This window comes from Corythoichthys intestinalis, chromosome 5 (genome assembly GCF_030265065.1).
Source record: "Corythoichthys intestinalis isolate RoL2023-P3 chromosome 5, ASM3026506v1, whole genome shotgun sequence".
Taxonomy (NCBI): Eukaryota; Metazoa; Chordata; class Actinopteri; order Syngnathiformes; family Syngnathidae; genus Corythoichthys; species Corythoichthys intestinalis.
This window is the reverse complement of record NC_080399.1, coordinates 8,871,745-8,892,007: the sequence shown is the minus strand read 5'-3', so window position 1 is coordinate 8,892,007 and position 20,263 is coordinate 8,871,745. Positions and strand designations below refer to the sequence as shown.

General features: G+C 40.3%; 1 protein-coding gene across 9 annotated transcripts in view; it reads right to left on the bottom strand.

Moving 5' to 3' along the window:
- The window catches only part of LOC130916032 (inositol hexakisphosphate and diphosphoinositol-pentakisphosphate kinase 2-like), a 92,495-nt gene extending 78,102 nt beyond the window's left edge, over positions 1-14,393 (bottom strand). For all 9 annotated transcript variants that reach the window (XR_009063213.1, XM_057836377.1, XM_057836380.1 and 6 more), the window contains exons 1-3: positions 14,180-14,393; positions 1,772-2,166; positions 1,499-1,694 (exon numbers count right to left, since the gene is read on the bottom strand). Coding sequence is in view for 8 of the 9 variants with exons in the window: in XM_057836377.1 (XP_057692360.1) it covers positions 1,499-1,694; positions 1,772-1,948 (373 nt within the window). In the remaining variant the exon portion in view is untranslated. The remainder of the gene's footprint in view (positions 1-1,498; positions 1,695-1,771; positions 2,167-14,179) is intronic.
- Positions 14,394-20,263: the final 5,870 nt, after the last annotated feature.

Here is a 20,263-nt window from a genome sequence, read left to right as displayed (position 1 = left end):
GAAATCTGTGAAAACAAAGTATATTGGTTATGGCCTTATTTCTAAAGACACTTCGTTTGTTTCCAGAAAATGTGGAAATCATTCCAACTGTGTAGACTTTATTGTATTGTTGAGAAAAATAAGTACTCCCTTTAAAAATGGTTAATGTTTTTGCACTTTCTTGTTAAAAAAAAAACTAAATAAATAAAAAAGCAGCTTAAGGGCAGCTTTTCCTTGTACTGGCATGTTTCCATCTTTCCTGTTGAATCATTAGGATATTTTAGATAAGTAATGGACATAAATTTGTTTGGCTACTGTATTAACTTGTAATGAACAATGCATCGATAATCGTGATAAACGCGATAACCGCGATCATCGTTCAATAATTGAATCGAAGCACCCTGAATCGTAATCGAATCGAATCGAATCGTGGGGTGCCTAAAATAGCACACCCCTATTGTAAAATAATATAGTATAATATGCACTGTAGGTGCTGATATGTAAACCTATCACTTACATTGCTACTTACAGTTAGAACATTAAAAATTCAAAATACAATTCAGTATTGAAGATTAGAGGCGTGCAAAATTTCCGATTCTTAGATTATTCGTGATTCCGCCGTGGAAGATTCGAGAACGATTCACAAATATCCAAATTCCGATTATTGAATTATACCAGATCAAGCGGAAGTAAAACACAGTCAGCGCGGTCTTTGGGACGCAATGAGGAACGGACCGAGAGGTAAATATCATGTTCAACTCAGGCCGCTAGATAAAAAAAACAAAAAAACAATCATACCTGACTGCGGCTGACAGCCGCTACAAACAACGCCCAGTTGCTAGTTGCTACAAACATACGACTTCAGTATGTAGAATATGTAGAACTAGATGCAAAATGACAGACGACGTCGGTGTTAGAACATGTATTATTGAACAGAGATGCAAAATGACAGACTTTCCGGCATAAGTAAACAGCCGCCATCTTAAAGCAGTAGACCTCTCTCGAAGGTTGTAGCGAACCTAATTAACTTTTTATCTAAAATACTCCTAAATCGGCAGAATCTTGTCTTGAATCTATTTTTAAAATGATGAAATAGTTTTAAAACTTGGACAAATGTAGAGAGAAGGGAAATTATGGAATAACGGGAGCAATTTTAACAATTGTAACAGTAGATTCACAACATTAAATTAATTGAATGTAGTTTAAAGCTGCTGATACAGAACGTGGACTGGAGTTTTTTATTTACTGTTATTTTTGTATATTTGTTTACTGTTAATACGTTAACTTGATACTGAAATAGTAGTTTGGTTTAGCCTGAGAGGATTTTTGAACAATTTTGGAACTAATGTACAAAACATTAAAAAATAAATAAATTTTTTTTAAAAATTAAAAAGGAGGGGGGGTGCATCAATAATCATTTTATTATCGAATCGGAGCCTCAGAATCGTAATCGAATCGTTAGGTGCCCAAAGATTCCCAGTTCTACTGAAGATATAACCTTCATTCATACAAGCGCTACCTTTGGAGTGGAAAGAGATGAGGCAGTCGCACAGCGGCCATTTGTCCACAGGCTCCTCCAAAATGACATCCTCGGGAAAGATGACCACCTCGATGTAGTCAAACTTGCAGAGGCGCTCAAGAATGTGTGTCATGGGTTTGGACTTGGACTTCTTCATCATGCAGCAAATTCCTACTACGATCTGTCGCTCGGATGGCTGATGGATGGAACGTGGCGTACCATGTAAATGATACGTGTGCGTCAACATAAAAAAAGACTTTTGATAATACTTACAGACTCGTCGTCTTCGTCCTCCATGTCTTCTTCTGGGAACATGTCGATCTTCACGTCCGCCTCCATCGGCTGCAAGTCGGGCTCGTCATCTTCAGAAGCCAAGGCGGCAACGTTTTTGCTGCCCCGCTTCAGACCGTCGCCGCCATCCAGTCGCCGTCCGTCACAGGTTTCGGACATCACGTGTGTAACATGTCCAGGTTGTGATGAGTTGTGATTGTCAAATTTTAGGCGTTTGTGTGAGCCACTGCCTCAACAGAGAGGTAGAAGTGAGAGAACTCTGGCTCAGGGCTGTCCCGTGTCAGGACAGCAAAATTCCAACCCTGAAGGAATACATGTCGTGTTTCCACACTGGGTCAACTTCAGATTGCGCCGCTGCACAGCATTGTTCTTTCGCTCTGGTGACACAAAGGCGAAAAGCGTGACAGCACACAGTTGAGCAACATTGACTTTGCAAGGTAGTCGCGTTGCCACATCTATCAATGTCTGGTCAGAAACCTCAGTTATACAATCAAAGAAAAGTTATATTGTTGCATAAAGGAACTAGACTTGTTCCGTACAACAATTATTGCAGAAAAAATGCATTGAAAAAAATACATATAGTGGTATGAAAAAGTATCTGAACCTTTTAAAAGTTCTCACTTTGTCAAAATCACACAGATTAAAAAACACTGTCTGCTTTGACTAAAACCACCCAAACATTTATAGGTTTTCATATTTTAATGAGGATAGTATGGAAACAATGACAGAAGGGGGGAAAATAAGTAAGACAACCATCACATTTCATATTTTGTGGCCCCACCTTTGGCAGCAGTAACTTCAACCAGACTCTTTCTGTAGCTGCAGATCAGTCTGGCACATCGATCTGGACTCATCTTGGCCCATTCTTCTCTACAAAACTGCTGTATTTCATTCAGATTCCTGGGATATTCTGGCATGAATCGCTTTCTTTACGTCATGCCACAGCATCTCAATGGGGATTTGGATAATTGTCTTGTTGCAGCATCAATCCTCTTTTTAGCTTCAACTGCCTGACAGATGGCCTCAGGTTTTCCTGCAAAACATCCTGATAAACTTTTGAATTCATTCTTCCATTAATGACTGCAAGTTGTCCTGGCCCCGAGCAGCAAAACAGCCCCAAATCATGATGCTCCCTCCGCCATGCTTTAAAATGGGGATGAGATATTGATATTGGTGAGCTATTCCATTTTTTCTCCACACATGACGTTGTATCAAACAATTGAACTTTGGTTTCATCCGTTCTCAAAATATTTTGCCAAAACGTCTGTGGAGTGTCCAAGTGCCTTTTTAAGAACATTAAACGAGCAACAATGTTTTTTTTTTTTTTATTAGATAGCAGTGGCTTCCTCCGTGGAGTCCTCCCATGAACACCATTCTTGGCCATAGTTTTACATATAGTTGATGAGTGCACAGAGATATTGGACTGTGCCAGTGATTTCAGTAAGTAGACACTCTAGGGTTCTTTTTCTACCTCTGAGTATTCTGCGCTGAACTCCTGGCGTCATCTTTGGTGGACGGCCACTCCTTGGGAGAGAAGCAACAGTGCCAAAGTCTCTCCATTTGTAGACAACTTCTCTGTCAATTGATGAACATCCAGATTTAGAGATGCAGCTCCATCCTTTCCAGCTTTATACAAATGAAAAATCCTTGATTGCAGGTCTTCAGATAGCTCTTTTGACCGACCCATTATACACATCAGACAATGCTTCTCATCAAGACAATTTTTACTTTTAACTTTTTAGAAAAAAAATACCTTAAACCACTCATCAGTGATTGGGCACATACCTGACTTAAAAATGTTTGGTAAAAAATTGTTTCAATTGCTCTTTGTCTTCTTAGGGCAGAGGGTTCAACCCCCCCCCCCCCCCCCCCCCGCTTCTGTCATTGTTTGCATGCCGTCCTCATTACAATATGATGTGATTTTAGTTAAAGCAGACACTGTTTTTACACCTGTGTGATTTTGACAAGGATCAAATCACATTTGATGGTGACTTTTTGCAGAAATGAGAGAAATTACAAAAGGTTCAGATAGTTTTTCATACCACTGTATTTACTGGGGATGTACCGAAAGCAAAATTCTTGGCCGAAACAAAATACTGGAAACACTTGTATGAAAAACCGAAAGGCCGAAAAATACACATGCACTCGCCCTTGTGTAGCAACAAAATCCTGCAGCGCATTGGGCTGGCGTGCCATGAAAAATAAACTAATTAATCCGCAAAATCAGCTGAATCAGCAGTCCCTCCGCTGTAAAGTGGAGATGATCTCATTCTCTGACATCACATCCGCTTTCTTCTCAACATGAGAATCTAGCTGGAAGTTACTCATTTTCATGGCGTAGGATTTAATAAGATGAATCGCTTCAACACACATCCAAGCAGTCCAGTTAATTCAGGAACAAAAAATACCACGTGTAACAATAAACATGCTTTCTGGTGTCATATGCACTTTAAGCATTCGTTGATTTGGGTGGGAAAAATTGCCTCGCAGTGCCACTCAAATGGATTAGTGGACTTGACAAGGCATATAAGAAGAAAAACCTGAAACCAGAATTTGCAGTATGCGACTTTTAATCTGGCTTTGATCTGCCTGTTGTGAACACGGATTAACCCCATGACTCAGCACATTCATTTTTTAGTGATTCCAAACTGTTTATCTGTTCCAGCAATGTACTGTACAATTGGGTGATTCTCATAAAGCTAACCTAAACTTCAAAGTCTTTGAAGGTTTTAGGGAGAAATTCATGAAAACCTGAAAAGGTTCATTTTTAGTTTAAAGATTGTTACCAAAGTAGTATTTTGTTACATTTTTAATTAATTTCAATCGTAAATTCATTTTCACCTGAATACAGCATCATAAGCATTATATCAATTTCTTAAAAAATATATACAAATGTTTTGAAAATTATATGATTTAGCAGATTGAGATAACATTTAATGGTTTCTCACTTTGTATAAGAAAATGTTTAAGGAAAATCTAGTGGCAAGCAGGCAGCTTTCATTATAATGTGGCACTGTGTTCAAGATCCTGTCATAATCAGTGTTTTTTCAAATAAAGTTATTCTGACCCATATACAGTGTACGCCTACTTTCCCACCATAGGTGATCATTACCATAATGTGTAATATTAGATGTTTTAGAAATTAATCAATTTCATATTTTACTGTAAAAAAATTATTAGGGAGCGAACTGTTGATAGAAAAAAAAATACTGAGTCATCATAGCATTCCGCTATTTTAAGGTAGTCCTTCAGTACCATAATGCATACCGTAATTTTTGCACTAGAAGGCGCACCTGACTATACGCTGCTACCCACCAAATTTGACCAAAAAAACGGCATTTGTTCATCGATAAGCCGCACTGGACTATAAGCCACAACACCAAAAAATATCAACCGGTACCACTTTATAAATGTCATAAGATCAAATAAACCACCATGAAGCTTTGAACCAACTGGCTGAAACGCTTCATTTCTTCAAGAAGCTTCATTTGGCCATCAATGTTCATTTGGGGAGACCGTAAACCTCTGCTGCCACCTGCTGTCAACACTGCTGTCGTCCAACATGCCTCCTAGCATGCATTGCAGTGCTACAGATTAAGCCTGAACGATATATCGTTTAGACATCGCCATCGCGATGTGCGTGTGCGCGATCGTCCCATTGCAAGCACGTGCGATAGTTTTTCTTTTTTTTGATCCACATACGCCTCACTTTCTGGTCTGCGCACAGCCTCCTACCCTCCTTCTCCCAGCCTTTTGATCCTTTCAGTCACTGCGCACAACGATGGCTTTGATCTGGCCAAAGAAGCAGACTTCACACGGGCATCTGTCAATCATCGTTTAACTTCTTAAACAGTTGCAAGGAAGCCGCGCTGGAGTGAATGTGTGTACTGTGGGGACGTTGGAGACATTTAAATGCCAGAAGTGATCATGAGGAGTTTGAAATTTCTACATGTCACTTCAACGGTCACAGCTAAAGTAGATAAACAGAAGCATTTAATAAAGCCAAGCATTTATCTGCTACAGTACTTTATTCTTGTTCAAAAATGATTTGGTTGGACAGTTATGTTTAAAACTTATCATAATTATGACATTTGAAGTGCTTAAAATTAGGCCTGAACGATATTGGAAAAAACTATTGCTGCGATTTTTTGGGGATTTGCGATATATTGCGATATTATATTGCGATATTAAAAAAAATGTATATATTTTTCTTTTCAAGAAATTTTCAGAAAGTGACTTAAATAGCTGTTTGGAAAGACTTTAGATGACTCACCATCACCACAGTGTACAGTCATCCCTTGTTTTTCGCGGTTAATGAGGACCAGAACCTGCCGCGATAAGTGAAAAACTGCGAAGTAGCACCCCCCCCCATTTTTTTATTTTTTTTTGTGTGTGTGTGTGTGTGTGTGTGTTTTTTGTGCCCAATGTATTTATTCAGATTTAGCATTGGAAAGAGATACATAAAAGACATGTTTTTTTCTCACTTTTCCCCCCAAAGTGATTTAAAAAATGTATATAAATAAATGGTTTTTAAGCACTTCAAATGTCATAATTATGATAAGTTTTAAACATAACTGTCCAACCAAATCATTTTTGAATAAGAATAAAGTACTGTAGCAGATAAATGCTTGGCTTTATTAAATGCTTCTGTTTATCTACTTTAGCTGTGACCGTTGAAGTGACGTAGAAATTTCAAACTCCTCATGATCACTTCTGGCATTTAAATGTCTCCAACGTCCCCACAGTACACACATTCATTCCAGCGCGGCTTCCTTGCTAACTGTTTAAGAAGTTAAACGATGATTGACAGATGCCCGTGTGAAGTCTGCTTCTTTGGCCAGATCAAAGCCATCGTTGTGCGCAGTGACTAAAAGGATCAAAAGGCTGGGAGAAGGAGGGTAGGAGGCTGTGCGCAGACCAGAAAGTGAGAGAGGCGTATGTGGATCAAAAAAAAGAAAAACTATCGCACGTGCTTGCGATGGGACTATCGCGCACACACACATCGCGACGGCGATGTCTAAACCATATATCGTTCAGGCTTACTTAAAATCCATTTATTTATATACATTTTTAAAATCACTTTGGGGGGAAAAGTGAGAAAAAAACATGTCTTTTATGTATCTCTTTCCAATGCTAAATCTGAATAAAGGCATTGGGCACAAAAAACACACACACACAAAAAAAAAAAAAAAAAAAAATGGGGGGGGGCGCTACTTCGCAGTTTTTCACTTATCGCGGCAGGTTCTGGTCCTCATTAACCGCGAAAAACAAGGGATGGCTGTACACTGTGGTGATGGTGAGTCATCTAAAGTCTTTCCAAACAGCTATTTAAGTCATCTTCTGAAAATTTCTTGAAAAAAAATATACAGTGGTACCTCTACATACGAAGTTAATCCGTTCCAGGACCTTGTTTGTAAGTCGAAATGGTCGTATGTCGAGCAGGATTTTCCCATAGGAATACATTATAATTCCATTAATTCGTTCCACAGCCCAAAAACCTTCACTAAATCCTTAAAAAAATACTGCTGGTACTATTACAAATGGCAATTACACATAGCAAAACAAATAAATTATAAATCAAAATCGGAATAATAATAATAATAATAATAATAATTCCTGTATTAATGTAACGAATCGGGTTCTAATGTGGCGGACGTTTTTTGCTGACCCTGAACGCACCGCGGTGCTGACGTGCCAGAGGCAGACCGGTGAGCTTGAGTTTCACTTTCACTTTGAATGTTTTCTTAACACCGTCAATTGCGGCAGACAGAAGGTGTTTTTGTTTTGAATAAGTTGTGAAATAAATGATAAAAACGTGGCGAAGTTGGCGATTTCTCTGGAGATGTTACCACAATAAGAATTGTCAGCTTAACTTATAAAGACTGGCGAACGATGGTCGGAGGAGGACCGTGGAGATGTATTGTTGAGCCATTTCACGGATGCCCACCCTACGCTCATATTTTTCTGTCATTTGCATCTTCATTTAGAAGGTAAGCGTCAACTTTTTCCTTGTTTCACCACCTGTACCAACCTTTTCTGAACCCAGTGTTGATTTGTCACACAAGAAAATCCGCCGTGCATTCGTCTGCGGTGCTGCCATTGTCGTCGTATTTCGAGCATGTCGTCGGATGTAGAAACAAATGGCGCGTCAAATTTTACGTCGGATGTCGAAAAGTTCGTGTGTCGAAGCGATCGTATGTAGAGGTACCACTGTATATACATTTTTTTTTAATATCGCAATATAATATCGCAATATATCGCAAATCCCAAAAAAATCGCAGCAATAGTTTTTTCCAATATCGTTCAGGCCTACTACAGATGTAAATAACAAATCAAAATTCATGTTCTGTGCTAATAATTTCTTCAGTTACTGTTCTAGTTGTTTCATGAATTGCTAGTTATGGAATCCGGTAACACTTCATTTGACATTGGTGCCATAAGACATCATAATTATGTCATGACACTGCCATGAGCATTAATGAATACTAATGACAGATGTCACTTGGTGTCATCCGGCAAATTATGTCCCTTTTGAATAGATGTATGAGATCCAATCCGGATGTGCATTCATTAATGACCATGATAATGTCATGTCATAAATATGACGGTCTTGTAGCAGTCTTATGACGCCGCTGTCAAATAATGTGTTACTTATTAACCCAAATAAATCAATGAATAAGCCGCACTGGACTATAGGCCACAGGATTCAAAGTGAGAGAAAAAAGTAGCAGTTTATAGTCCGAAAATTACGGGTAGGTTTAAAGGGGACCTCAGACTTAAAGACTTGTTGGCTCTAACAAGCCGCAATTGTTATATTTTACTGAAAAATGTTATTAGGAACACATATATTATTGCCATTGATTCAAAAATCTATAATATTTAGTACATGTTTTGACCTACGGAGGGCACCATGTTTTATCCGCGCATGGGGTGATGACACCTTTGAGCTGGACTGAGAATAGCTGCGCTAGCTAGCAAGCAAAGCTAGTATGACGACTGGCATGATTTTGTCACGTTCTGCTACTGGTCAGATAGTTTTGTTACAGAGCTGTGGGATGAGTTCCTAAAACCGTACCTGCATCAAATTCCAGCTCATTAGCAGTGTCTTTAAACCGATCCTAGGCGGCTTCCCAAGATATCGACTTACTGCCATTTGACAGTTTGTATTCTCGATCCCTTTGTTGCTCGGTGCATCCTGGCCTTGGTTTTTTCATTTGTGTGTCGCCCTGGTTTTTGGAATCCTCTAGCATGTGCAGGTATTTGAGTGCATTATTTGTTTTCGCCTTGCTTTTGCGGCCTCTCACAGTGGTTTCCCCTCTTTTTTTTTTTTTTTTTAATCCTGACCTGCTGTCACGGACCCTTTTTTGTCTCCCTTTTCGGATTGCGTGTTTCTTTGTGTGTGTTCAGTAAACCCTTGTACGCAAACCCTCTGCTATTGTTGTCAAGCCTTCCTTCCGCATTCGCGGACTATTTGTTGCTTTTCATCTGAGGACTTGAGCTACCAATTGCAGCGACTAGATTGATAAACTACATACACTATCGATGTAGAGAAAAATAACATCGTCCTTGTTGTGTTCGTTAATGTTGCTAAAACTGTAGTCTTGAACGCTCCCTTGATACAGCGCTAGTGTGGAGTTGAATAACAAGATAATCAATCTGGACAGCGCTTTTACGTGACATTCGCTCAGTGACGAGGGCATTAGACGTCCCAGTAGAGACAACCTGCCTCAAAGTGTTCGTGTGATGTGATGCACGGGCTATCTGCAAAAATAATCAAATTCCTGTGTTTCACTGTATACCCTAATCATATGTAAAGCACACGACAGCTCTGGATGCTAACGCTCTTCACAATAATATTGGAATAAGTTGGATCACACAATAGTTTACAGTGAAGATCTGCAAACATTTTTTGGCATCAAACACTCTCCTGCTCAGTCACTAGAGTAGGAAAGCGCTGTCACTAGCGAACATGACACATAAACACTACCGGATTTGTGCTACTCTCGTCTCATCCCGTCTTTCCTGTTCATTTTGCTTTTGCTGCTCGTTTTGTGAAATATCAACAGGGCTGTCCTACTCATTAATGTTCCGCTCGGGTTCGAATTACAAGTTCAGAATCGACGACATGTTCAGTTAAAGAGTGACACTGTGGAAGCCCAGCCGCGTGGCCCACTGACGTTACCGCCCAGAGTGCATTGCGTCGTCAACAACAATGGCGACCTACAAGTTAAACTAATTTTACGAATTTTATCAAAAAATAATATTAAGAGGGGTTTTAATATAAAATTAATTCATACTAACATTTATCTTTTAGAACTACACATCTTTCTATCCGTGGTACCCTTTGAGGAGAGTCACCCAAATGCAGAATTAAAATCCGCTAGCAAAAACATACATAAAAGAGCCTCCAATCAAAAACATATAATGTGCAGTGGCCGTTCACTGCCATTTTAAATGAATTGGACGTCTACCACTGTCAACGGCAGCCAACGAGTCAAGGATATACCTCCCCCCACAGTGCACCTGCTGATTTCGCAAACAAGCACGCTTGTTAACAGTTCAACCTTGGTGGAGGTCTGGGTGTGTTGTGCCATATCTCCAGTGACATATCTCAAATAATCTCCCGCTGACCTTGGTGCCTATAAATAACGGGGAGATGGGACCTGAAGGGGACAAGCCAAGGCCCAGCTGGGGTGTGAGGGGAAATTTATACAGACCAGCTACGCTAACCAAAAGATAAGTTATCCCGACTTAGCCTGGAGGTGATGACAGGCGGTACTAAAACTCAAAGGAGGCCCTTTGGCTGAGTCGAGCAGAGACAGAAGTGTACAGAAATACCTGCTATGAGGCGCCACTTTTATTATGTCGTGTTTGTGCCCTTTACAAACCATCACAAGTTTTGTAGGCCTTACAAATTGTTTTGTATGTGATTATGTTTTCCTGGTACCTTGAGCCGCAAATAACATAGAACTTCCTGTCTGGCATCATGATTCTTTGCAAAGCAATGCTTAAATTAGCTAGATGACTACAAATGTTTCCGTCGCATTTTTTCAGGTTTAACTTTATGGCTGTCACACAATTCCAGGTGGAGTCCAATTTACAATTTTTACAACAGTGTTCTTGACCAACCATAAAGTGCAATACATCGACTAATAAAATTCACAACTCAGAGTTGTCCGATATTATTGGGTGTCCTTTTTTCGGTATCGGATTGAGACTCGGTATCAACACATTCCCAACATTAGCTGACTCGGAGCAAATATTTGCGATCGGGACATCCCTAAATATTATATATGGTAGCTTTTGCATTATATGCAAAGCTGGGACTAATAATGATTTATAAACTCATCACTTATAACTACTATGTTACCAGAAAGAAATAGTCACTAAGAAAAGTAATAAAACACATAAATTATAATTAAAAAATGAAATTCATATTTGAGTGCCATTGATGGCAGTAGACGTCAAATTCATTTCGACAGGCAATGTTCATTTGCCCCCTCCCAGTCAAAATGAATGAACTTAGACACTATACTGGTAGAAAATCTGATCTAGTGGAACATTTTGGTGGAAACATCTTTTGGAAACCATATATGGCGGAAAACAGACAAGACTGAAAAAGCAGTTTCTGCTCTTACACTCCTCTTTAAAAGAAACTGCTGTATTTTAAGCCAAAAAAACTGTTGTGTTTGATAGAACAATATGTCTATATGCTGCCATAGCAGATTCATGGGGTATTAAGCCCCCGAACTATTTTTAATTTGTCTGTTTTACCCTGGAAACCCCCGTGTACGGACGTCGCGCAACCGCTTTTGTTTCAACCCAGCTATAAAACGAAGGTAATTAATTATATTTATTATTCAAAATGTCTTTCGTTTTTAGCTTAGAATCATTAATTGATGTCTAATAATTCGTTTAAAATAAAGGACTTTTAAAAATTATTCACTACCATATTTTAAACTTTTAAAGAAATTATGTCACAATGAAAAAAATGGCGTCTGTTTTTTTTTTTTTTTTTTTTTTTTTTTGGTTACTGTCACATTTTCTCCAATGTTAGATGATAAATAATCGATCCAAACAAAGAAAAATTGAAAAAAAAACATTTAAAACGGTAAATATATGAAAAAGAATATCTCGACCACTCCTTGATGTCTGCATCGTGACCCTTGTTATATTACCATGTTTCACCCATAAAATCCCCCAAAAATCCAACTGTGGCCATTCACAGCTGTGTCTTGACACTCAGTGATACATGCTACATGGAGTTTTTGGATTGAAACAAGGTAAGTACGCGATAATATCTTGTTTAAGACATAATGTAATTCTGCTCTCGCGTGCTCTCACCTCCAGATAGGGTTTAGCTGTTTATTTTTATTTTTTTTAATGGAAAATGAATGAATGAATGAATGCCATCCTGTTTAAAAAAATTCTTCCACCGGAAAATTGAGATTTTAAGCTTTCCAATGATGTATCACACATGCATATCGGACAATTTTTTTTTAATTTGGCCAATTTGGGGCTCTCAGAGCGGAACTTCAAGTCACCTGAGTGTTTTCCGCCACATCGATTTTCAGCGGCAACATATCGATAACCGATATACCACCATATCCATATATTGCCGCACCTCTATTACCTAATCAGTCCAGAAAGTCAATACAAACTACTGAAAAAGCAGCGACTAAATTGACAAAATACTACAAAATCTGACATTTGACAACAAAAATGCTGATCGGACTACACAGTGCCTAGCATAAAAACCTTTACCTTCCACACAGAATCCAGCGGACTGATGTCACACATCAAAACAGCATTCAACAATCAGAAAACGTGATGCAAACAGTGACAGAGCGTAGCTCGAAGTAGAAAAATCCTTGTCGGAAAGCAACACTGCTTTAACAAGACCACAAATCAGCAGAAAAACAGCCGTTTTTACAGGCAGTGTCAAAGGGACTGACTAAACCTATACGTTTGTCTTTAACCTTTGAGACAGTCTGCCAAATGAAGGCTGTGTAGAATTTATGAGACTTTCGATTAGATGAGTGAAACAAGCCCAGTATATCTTAAGGCGTTAACATAGCTTATTAATTAACGAGCACTAAAGATAATGAGAATCCTATTGATTTGTCCTTCCATTATCAAGCCACTTATCCCATTTAGGCTAACAAATGTGAACAATATGAGGATCTACAGTAAATATGCTGCACAAGAGAAACACGTGATCTGTTTTAAAGGGTTTGAGCGCTTTTTTTTTTTTTTTTTATGACACTGATGGGTGATTCTTACGAATGTTCATCCGCCCCTCCCAGTCCAAATTGAATGGACGTCCAGTGCTGTCAATGGCAGCCACCAAGCGAGTTAACGTATTTCGTCCAAAATAAACTGGTCCGGTCTCCAGCTAAATTCCGCCTCCTCCGCACCCTTTGAAGTGGAGGGTTATTATACGTTTTTTTTTTGTTGCCAGCAGCAGCCACTGTAAGCAATGTAAAAAGATGTCAATGTTGTGGAGGTGGGGAACACGCCACTAATTTTGCTACTGAAAGTCCGCAACAGAGTTAGCATAGGGACCACCCTCCCACTACAAATGGATTGGACGTCTCCTAGTGATAAACTCATCCCAATTCACAGCAGAAGCTTGTTTTTCTGTTTATTAGTTGTTTGTAGAATGTCCGAGAATGATTTCCTAACCAACGTATCGATAATCGTTGTATCGCCATATCGTCAGATCATCGTTATCTTGAGCTTTGTATCGCGTATCGTATCGTGAGGTACCAAAAGGTTTCCACTCCTACCCATGATAATGTAATCTCATAATTTTGACGGTCTCATTATGGCAGTCTTTCGACGCCGCTGTCAAATGAAGTGTTGCCTTTTAACCCAAATAAAGCAACAAATAAGATGCGCTGGACTTTAAGCCACAAGATTCAAAATGAGGAAAAAAAGTAGCGGCGTATAGTCCGAAAATTACGGTATATGAATGAATTTGAATGAGTTCTTCAGTTGTAGACCTCCAAGGCAGAAAATGAACGTTCTGCTACTTCAAATGAATTGGACGTTTATCACTGTCAATAGCAGCCAATGACAAGAAAAACGATACTTAGAGCCTAACTAGATTGCAGTAGCTCATAGCAGAGTCGTGTTGCTGTGTAGTAGTGTTACAAATGAATGAGCGTGGGAACTGAAAGCCTTCACAACACAACTTCCTGACTCCAATATACAGTATGCGGGTCTCTTGACTTCACCGGGTCGGCGTGTTCAATAAATTTAACCCCGCTTTTATACATGCTTTTTTCCCCGCACACGCGACTAACATAAAAACAGCATTAAATATCACTAATTCCTCTGGAAACCAAGTAGTCAAACAGGAGTTGTGTTCAAATGAGTTGCACTCACCCCCCAAAAAAGGTCGTCAAAAGTGTCCCCGCCGCGTCCACTTCCTTGTTTTAGCCCCCTCCCTGAGTCAAGTGGACCCGAGGGGAAGCTGACGAGAAGTTCACGTCCGGTCAACGACTAACCGCCCCCAAGCACAGCCGGTGTGACGGAGAGGCATCAACCCCCTTCCTCTCTCTTTCTCAGACGTCCACTCCAGCGGTACCTCCACCGCCCCTACCGCTTCCCACTGCTCTTCCCCGGTACTTTGTGCTTGCCGCCGGGGGTAGAGCGCGGTTGGCCCCGCGATGGTGCTGCCACCTAGCGTCGAGTTCAACCACAACAGTCTTTTTTTTTCAACAGGGTGCCATTTGGACGTAACAGAGTGGACAAAGAGGACATTTTGTGCTAAAGTTAGCCTTCAGCCTAGCTTTGCTAGCATAATTAGATGAGTATTTGCTAGTAAAATTCCTTTGAGCGTTTCTTTAGCATGCCGCACAGCCACAACAGCTTAACCGACCGTCACCGTTCGAATATTAAAATGACAAAATTTTCGCGCAACGCAGGGAATTTTTTTTCTTTTTTTCTCAGCGAACAGGAAGGGGTTATGGGGGAACAGAAGAAAAGAAAAACAAGCGCGCGACAGCCACGCAGACGAGTGGAGATGCCACGCGGGCACCAACCCAGGGCCACGGTCCCGGTTTTCCCCCTCAAACGCACGTTTGATTGGCTGATGACTTGGTCCCCCCAAACTCACCCCATGCACACATGTACAATTACTACAGAATAATGTCAAGCCTCCTCTTCTGCCCTCTTCGAAGAGGAGAGATATGAGAATTTTTTTTTCGGCCAGCTGCAGCCACTGTAAGTAATGTAAAAAGATGTCAATGTTGTGGATGTGGGAAACACACCACTAATTTTGCTACTGAAAGTCTGACCTGCATCACAGTTAGCATAACATTAAACTGTGTAAACTTGCTAACCTGCAAAACTCGAAGGGTTGAATCGAACGTTATATCGCCTGAACCAAAACATATGAATATATATATATTAGGGGTGTCAAACGATTCAAATTTTTAATCGAGTTAATTACAGCTTAAGAATTAATTAATCACAATTAATCGCAATTCAAACCATCTATAAAATATGCTATATTTTTCTGTAAATTATTGTTGGAATGGAAAGATAAGACACAAGATGGATATATCCATTCAACATACGGTACATAAGTACTGTATTTCTTTACTATAACAATAAATCAACTAGATGGCATTACCATTATTAACATTCTGTTAAAGCAATCCATGGATAGAAAGACTTGTAGTTCTTAAAAGATAAATGTTAGTACAAGTTATCGAAATTTTATATTAAAACCCCTCGTCATGTTTTTGTTTTAATAAAATTTGTAAAATTTTCAATCAAAAAATAAACTAGTATCCCGCCATTGTTGATGTCAATAATTACTTAAACAATGCTCATGGGTGCTGAAGCCTATAAAATCAGTCGCACCCAAGCGCCAGCAGAGGGCGGCAAAACTCCATAAAACACAATTAACAAGTGGGCATATCACTGTACTGTCATTTAAAGCTGTCTGAGCGGGGCATGTGCGTTAATTGCGTCAAATATTGTAACGTGATTAATTTAAAAATTTAATTACCGCCCGTTAACGCGATAATTTGGACAGCCCTAATATACATACATATATGTATGTGTGTACATATTTTTATGCATTGATCATCTAGCCTATTAAATCATTAGATTCATATTTTCTTGAGAAATGTAGCCCTGACCCCTGTTCACCCAATCTGTTTGGTTTTATTCATGTCCCCTCCCCAGCATAAAGTGGACAAGCAGGTTATGCTGTTATATGGTCCCTATCAATTTTGAGACCAAACTTACGCCCTTGCCATGGTCCCACAGTAGTAGGGCTTGTTTTGGCCAATATCCACCGGTGAATGGGAACCTTTTGAAACCGCAAAAACGCCTCTCCCTCGTACAGCAAGATTTTTCTGCAGCCGTTTGGCTGGCGTGATGCGAAAAATAAACAAATTAATCCGCAAAATCAGATGAATCCTTAGTCCTTCTCATACAACAGTACGGCTGTATAGTGAAGAGGACTCCCTCTCCCCGTACACGTCACAGCGTCCTTTTCCTCAATGCAAGACCGAAGCCGGAAGTCTGTCATTTTTGTAGCGGGGGATTCGAAAAATTGAATAAATATATCGATTGCTTTTTCACACCTCCAAGTGGTCCATTTCATTCAGGAGCATAAAATACTGCGTGTATTATGAAATAAACATGCTTTTGCGTGTCACAGGCACTTTAAATACTGTATCTGCAGAAATGTGCATCTACTGGGGGCTAAGCCCCCCTGTTTTTAAAACCTAGTGGCGCCCCTGGGGTTAACTCATCATTTGTTGCAATTGACGGCAATAGACGTCCAATCCATTTGGACCGGGAGGTCCAACTGAATGAATGTCATCACAAGCCCTTGCATTGACGCCCATAATTCTACATTTTTGAGTGACATACCCACACGCCAGCCAGACTAGACGTCCGAAAAAACGCGTGATGGCCGTCCCTCCCAGCTTGCAACTGGGCATGAGAAGCCAATCTGTGTAGCTGCATAAGTAAGTGAGTGTTCTCAGCAAGTAACGTAAATTCTACATCCTTTCTCTTCATACTCTATCACGGCCTATGCTGGATCCAAACTTGGGCAGGGGGAAAATCGTTAAATATTATGTAACGTTTCTAAAAAAACTGCAAAATTCCCAATGAACGCTGCAGTGTTTGCAGAATCCGCTCTCTAGCGCCTCTAGATAAACAAGTCTTTGTCGTCTTGCCGAGAGGAGGAAACTCAAGTGGAAGGGTCTATTTGAAAAGAAATTAGTCGAATGATTGAGGACAAAACTTGATGATTGAAGGAAGCTTTGCATGAAATACAAATGCTAGCATCTATAATATTCCTTTTTTTTCCAATGGCGTTTCATCCCAGCCCCAAAAGTGATCGTGTAATTTCAAAAAGTCCGACAGTTTTGGTCTAAATCGCATCATTTTTACATAATAAAAAAAATCAAGACGCTAAAAGTGGCACAAAAGTGGGACACAGTTTTTCCCCAAAACGTACCCATTTATTTCTAATGGCCATTTTTTTTATTCATCATTATTCATCATTCATTTCAATTGCACAAACACATTTCCATTCACTCCAGTTGATTGCCAATTCACGCCTTCAAAAATCTACATTGAACAATTCAAAAATCAACAGGAAAAGACCTTCAAATGCCTGCTAATCAACAGGAAGTGACCCGACATCAACAGGAAGGGACCCCGAAATGCCCCAAAACCGAAGTGAGCCGATATCAACAGGAAGTGACTCCAGAATGCCCGCAAATCAAGAGGGAGTGACGCGATATCAACAGGAAATGACCCTGAAATGCCCTAAAATCAACAGGAAGTGACCTGGAAAAGTCCCCGAAATGTCCCCAATAACAGCAAATGACCTGATGGCAACAGGATGTGACCCCGAAATGCCCCAAACTCAAAGTGACCCAATATCAACAGGATGTGACCCTGAAATGCCCCCAAATCAAGAGGGAGTGAGTGACCCGATATCAACAGGAAATGACCCTGAAATGCCCTAAAATCAACAGGAAGTGACTTGATATCAACAGGAAGTGACCCCAAAATGCCACCAACAACAGGAAGTGACCTGATTTAAAAGGAAGTGTACTCAAAATGCCCGCGAATCAACAGGAAGTGACCTTATATCAACAAGAGTGACCCTGAACTTCCCAAAATCAAAATTTACCCGATACCAACAGGAAGTCACCCAGAAATGTCCCCAAATCTAGAAGGGGGGCCCGATATCAACAGGAAATGACCCTGAAATGCCCCAAAATCAACAGGAAGTGTCTTGATATCAACAGGAAATGCTCCAAAATGAAAGTAACCCGATATATTCAGGGAGTGACCCGGAAATGTCTCCAGATCAAGAGGGAGTGACCCGATATCTACAGGAAATTACCCTGAAATGCCCCCAAATCAACAGGAAGTGACCTGATATCAACAACAAGTGACCCTGAATTCCCCAAAATCAAAATTTACCTGAAATCAACAGGAAGTGACCCAGAAATGCCCCCAAATCAAGAAGGGGGGGCCCGGTATCAATAGGAAATTACTCTGAAATGCCCCAAAATCAACAGAAAGTGACTCGATATCAACAGGTTGACCCCAAAATGCCCCCAACAACAGGAAGGGAGCCGATTTAACAGGAAGTGACCCCAAAATGCCCGCTAATCAACAGGACGTGACCTCATATCAACCAGAAGTTACCCTGAAATGCCCCCAAATCAGAGTGACCCAATATCAACAGGAAGTGACCCTAAAATGCCAGCAACAACAGGAAGTGACCCGATTCAACAGGAAGTGACCCCAAAATGCCAGCTAATAAACACGAAGTGACTTTATATCAACAAGAAGTAACCCGGAAATGCCCAAAATCAAATTTACCCGATATCAACAGGACGTGATCCCAAAATGTCCCCAAATTAACAGCAAGTGACCCGATAGCAACATAATATGACCTTGAAATGACCTAAAATCAACAGGCAGTGATTCGATATCAACAGGAAGTCACCCTGTACCAACACAAATGACCCTGAAATGCCCCAAAATCAAAGTGACCTGATATCAACAGGACGTAACCCCGAAATGTCCCCATAATCAACAACAAGTGACCCAATAGCAACAAAATATGACCCTGAAATGCCGTAATATCGACAGGAAGTTACTCTATGTCAACAGGAAGAGAAATTATATCAACGAGAAGTAACCCTGAAATGCCTCAAAATTAACAGAAAGTGACCTGAAAATGCCGCCAAATCAACAAAATGTGATGCGATAGAAACAGCATGTTACCCCAAAATGCCTGCTAATCAACAGGAAGTGGCCTTATATCAACAGGAAGTGACACTGAAATGCCCCAAAATCAAATTTACCCGATATCAACAGGAGGTGACCCCCGAAATGCCCCAAATCAAGAGGGAGTGACCCGATATCAACAGGAAATGACCCTGAAATGCCCCAAAATCAACAGGAACTGACACGATATCAACATATCACTTCCTGTTAATAACGAGTCACTTCCTGTTGATTTTGGGGCATTTCAGAGTCATTTCCTGTTGCTATCGGGTCACTCCGTCTTGCTTTGGGGCGTTTCGGGGGTCACTTCCTGTTGATATCGAGTCACTTTGATTTTAGGGTATTTCAAGGTCACATCCTGTTGCTATCGGGTCACTTCCTGTTGATTTGGGAGCATTTCGGCATCACTTCCTGTTGATATCGGGTCACTTTCTGTTGATTTTCAGGCCTTTCAGGGTCAGTTCCTGTTGATTTGGGGGTATTTTGTGGTCACTTGCTGTTAAATCGTGTCACTTTCTCTTGGGGGCATTTTGGGGTCACTTCCTGTTAATATCAAGTCACTTCTTGTTGATTTTGGGGCGTTTCAGGGTCATTTCCTGTTGCTATCGGGTCACTTTCTGTTTATTTTCAGGCCTTTCAGAGTCACTCCCTCTTGATTTGGGGTATTTCGGGGGTTACTTCCTGTTGATATTGGGTCACTTTGATTTAGGGGCATTTCAGGGTCACTTCCTGTTAATATCAAGTCACTTCTTGTTGATTTTGGGGCGTTTCAGGGTCATTTCCTGTTTGTATTGGGTCACTCCGTCTTGCTTTGGGGCGATTCGGGGGTCACTTCCTGTTGATATTGGGTCACTTTGATTTTGGGGCATTTCAGGGTCACATCCTGTTGCTATCGAGTCACTTCCTGTTGATTTGGGAGCATTTCGGCGTCACTTCCTGTTGATATCGGGTCACTTTCTGTTGATTTTCAGGCCTTTTAGGGTCAGTTCCTGTTGATTTGGGGGTATTTTGTGGTTACTTGTTGTTAAATCGTGTCACTTTCTCTTGGGGGCATTTTGGGGTCACTTCCTGTTAATATCAAGTCACTTCTTGTTGATTTTGGGGCGTTTCAGGGTCATTTCCTGTTGCTATCGGGTCACTTTCTGTTTATTTTCAGGCCTTTCAGAGTCACTCCCTCTTGATTTG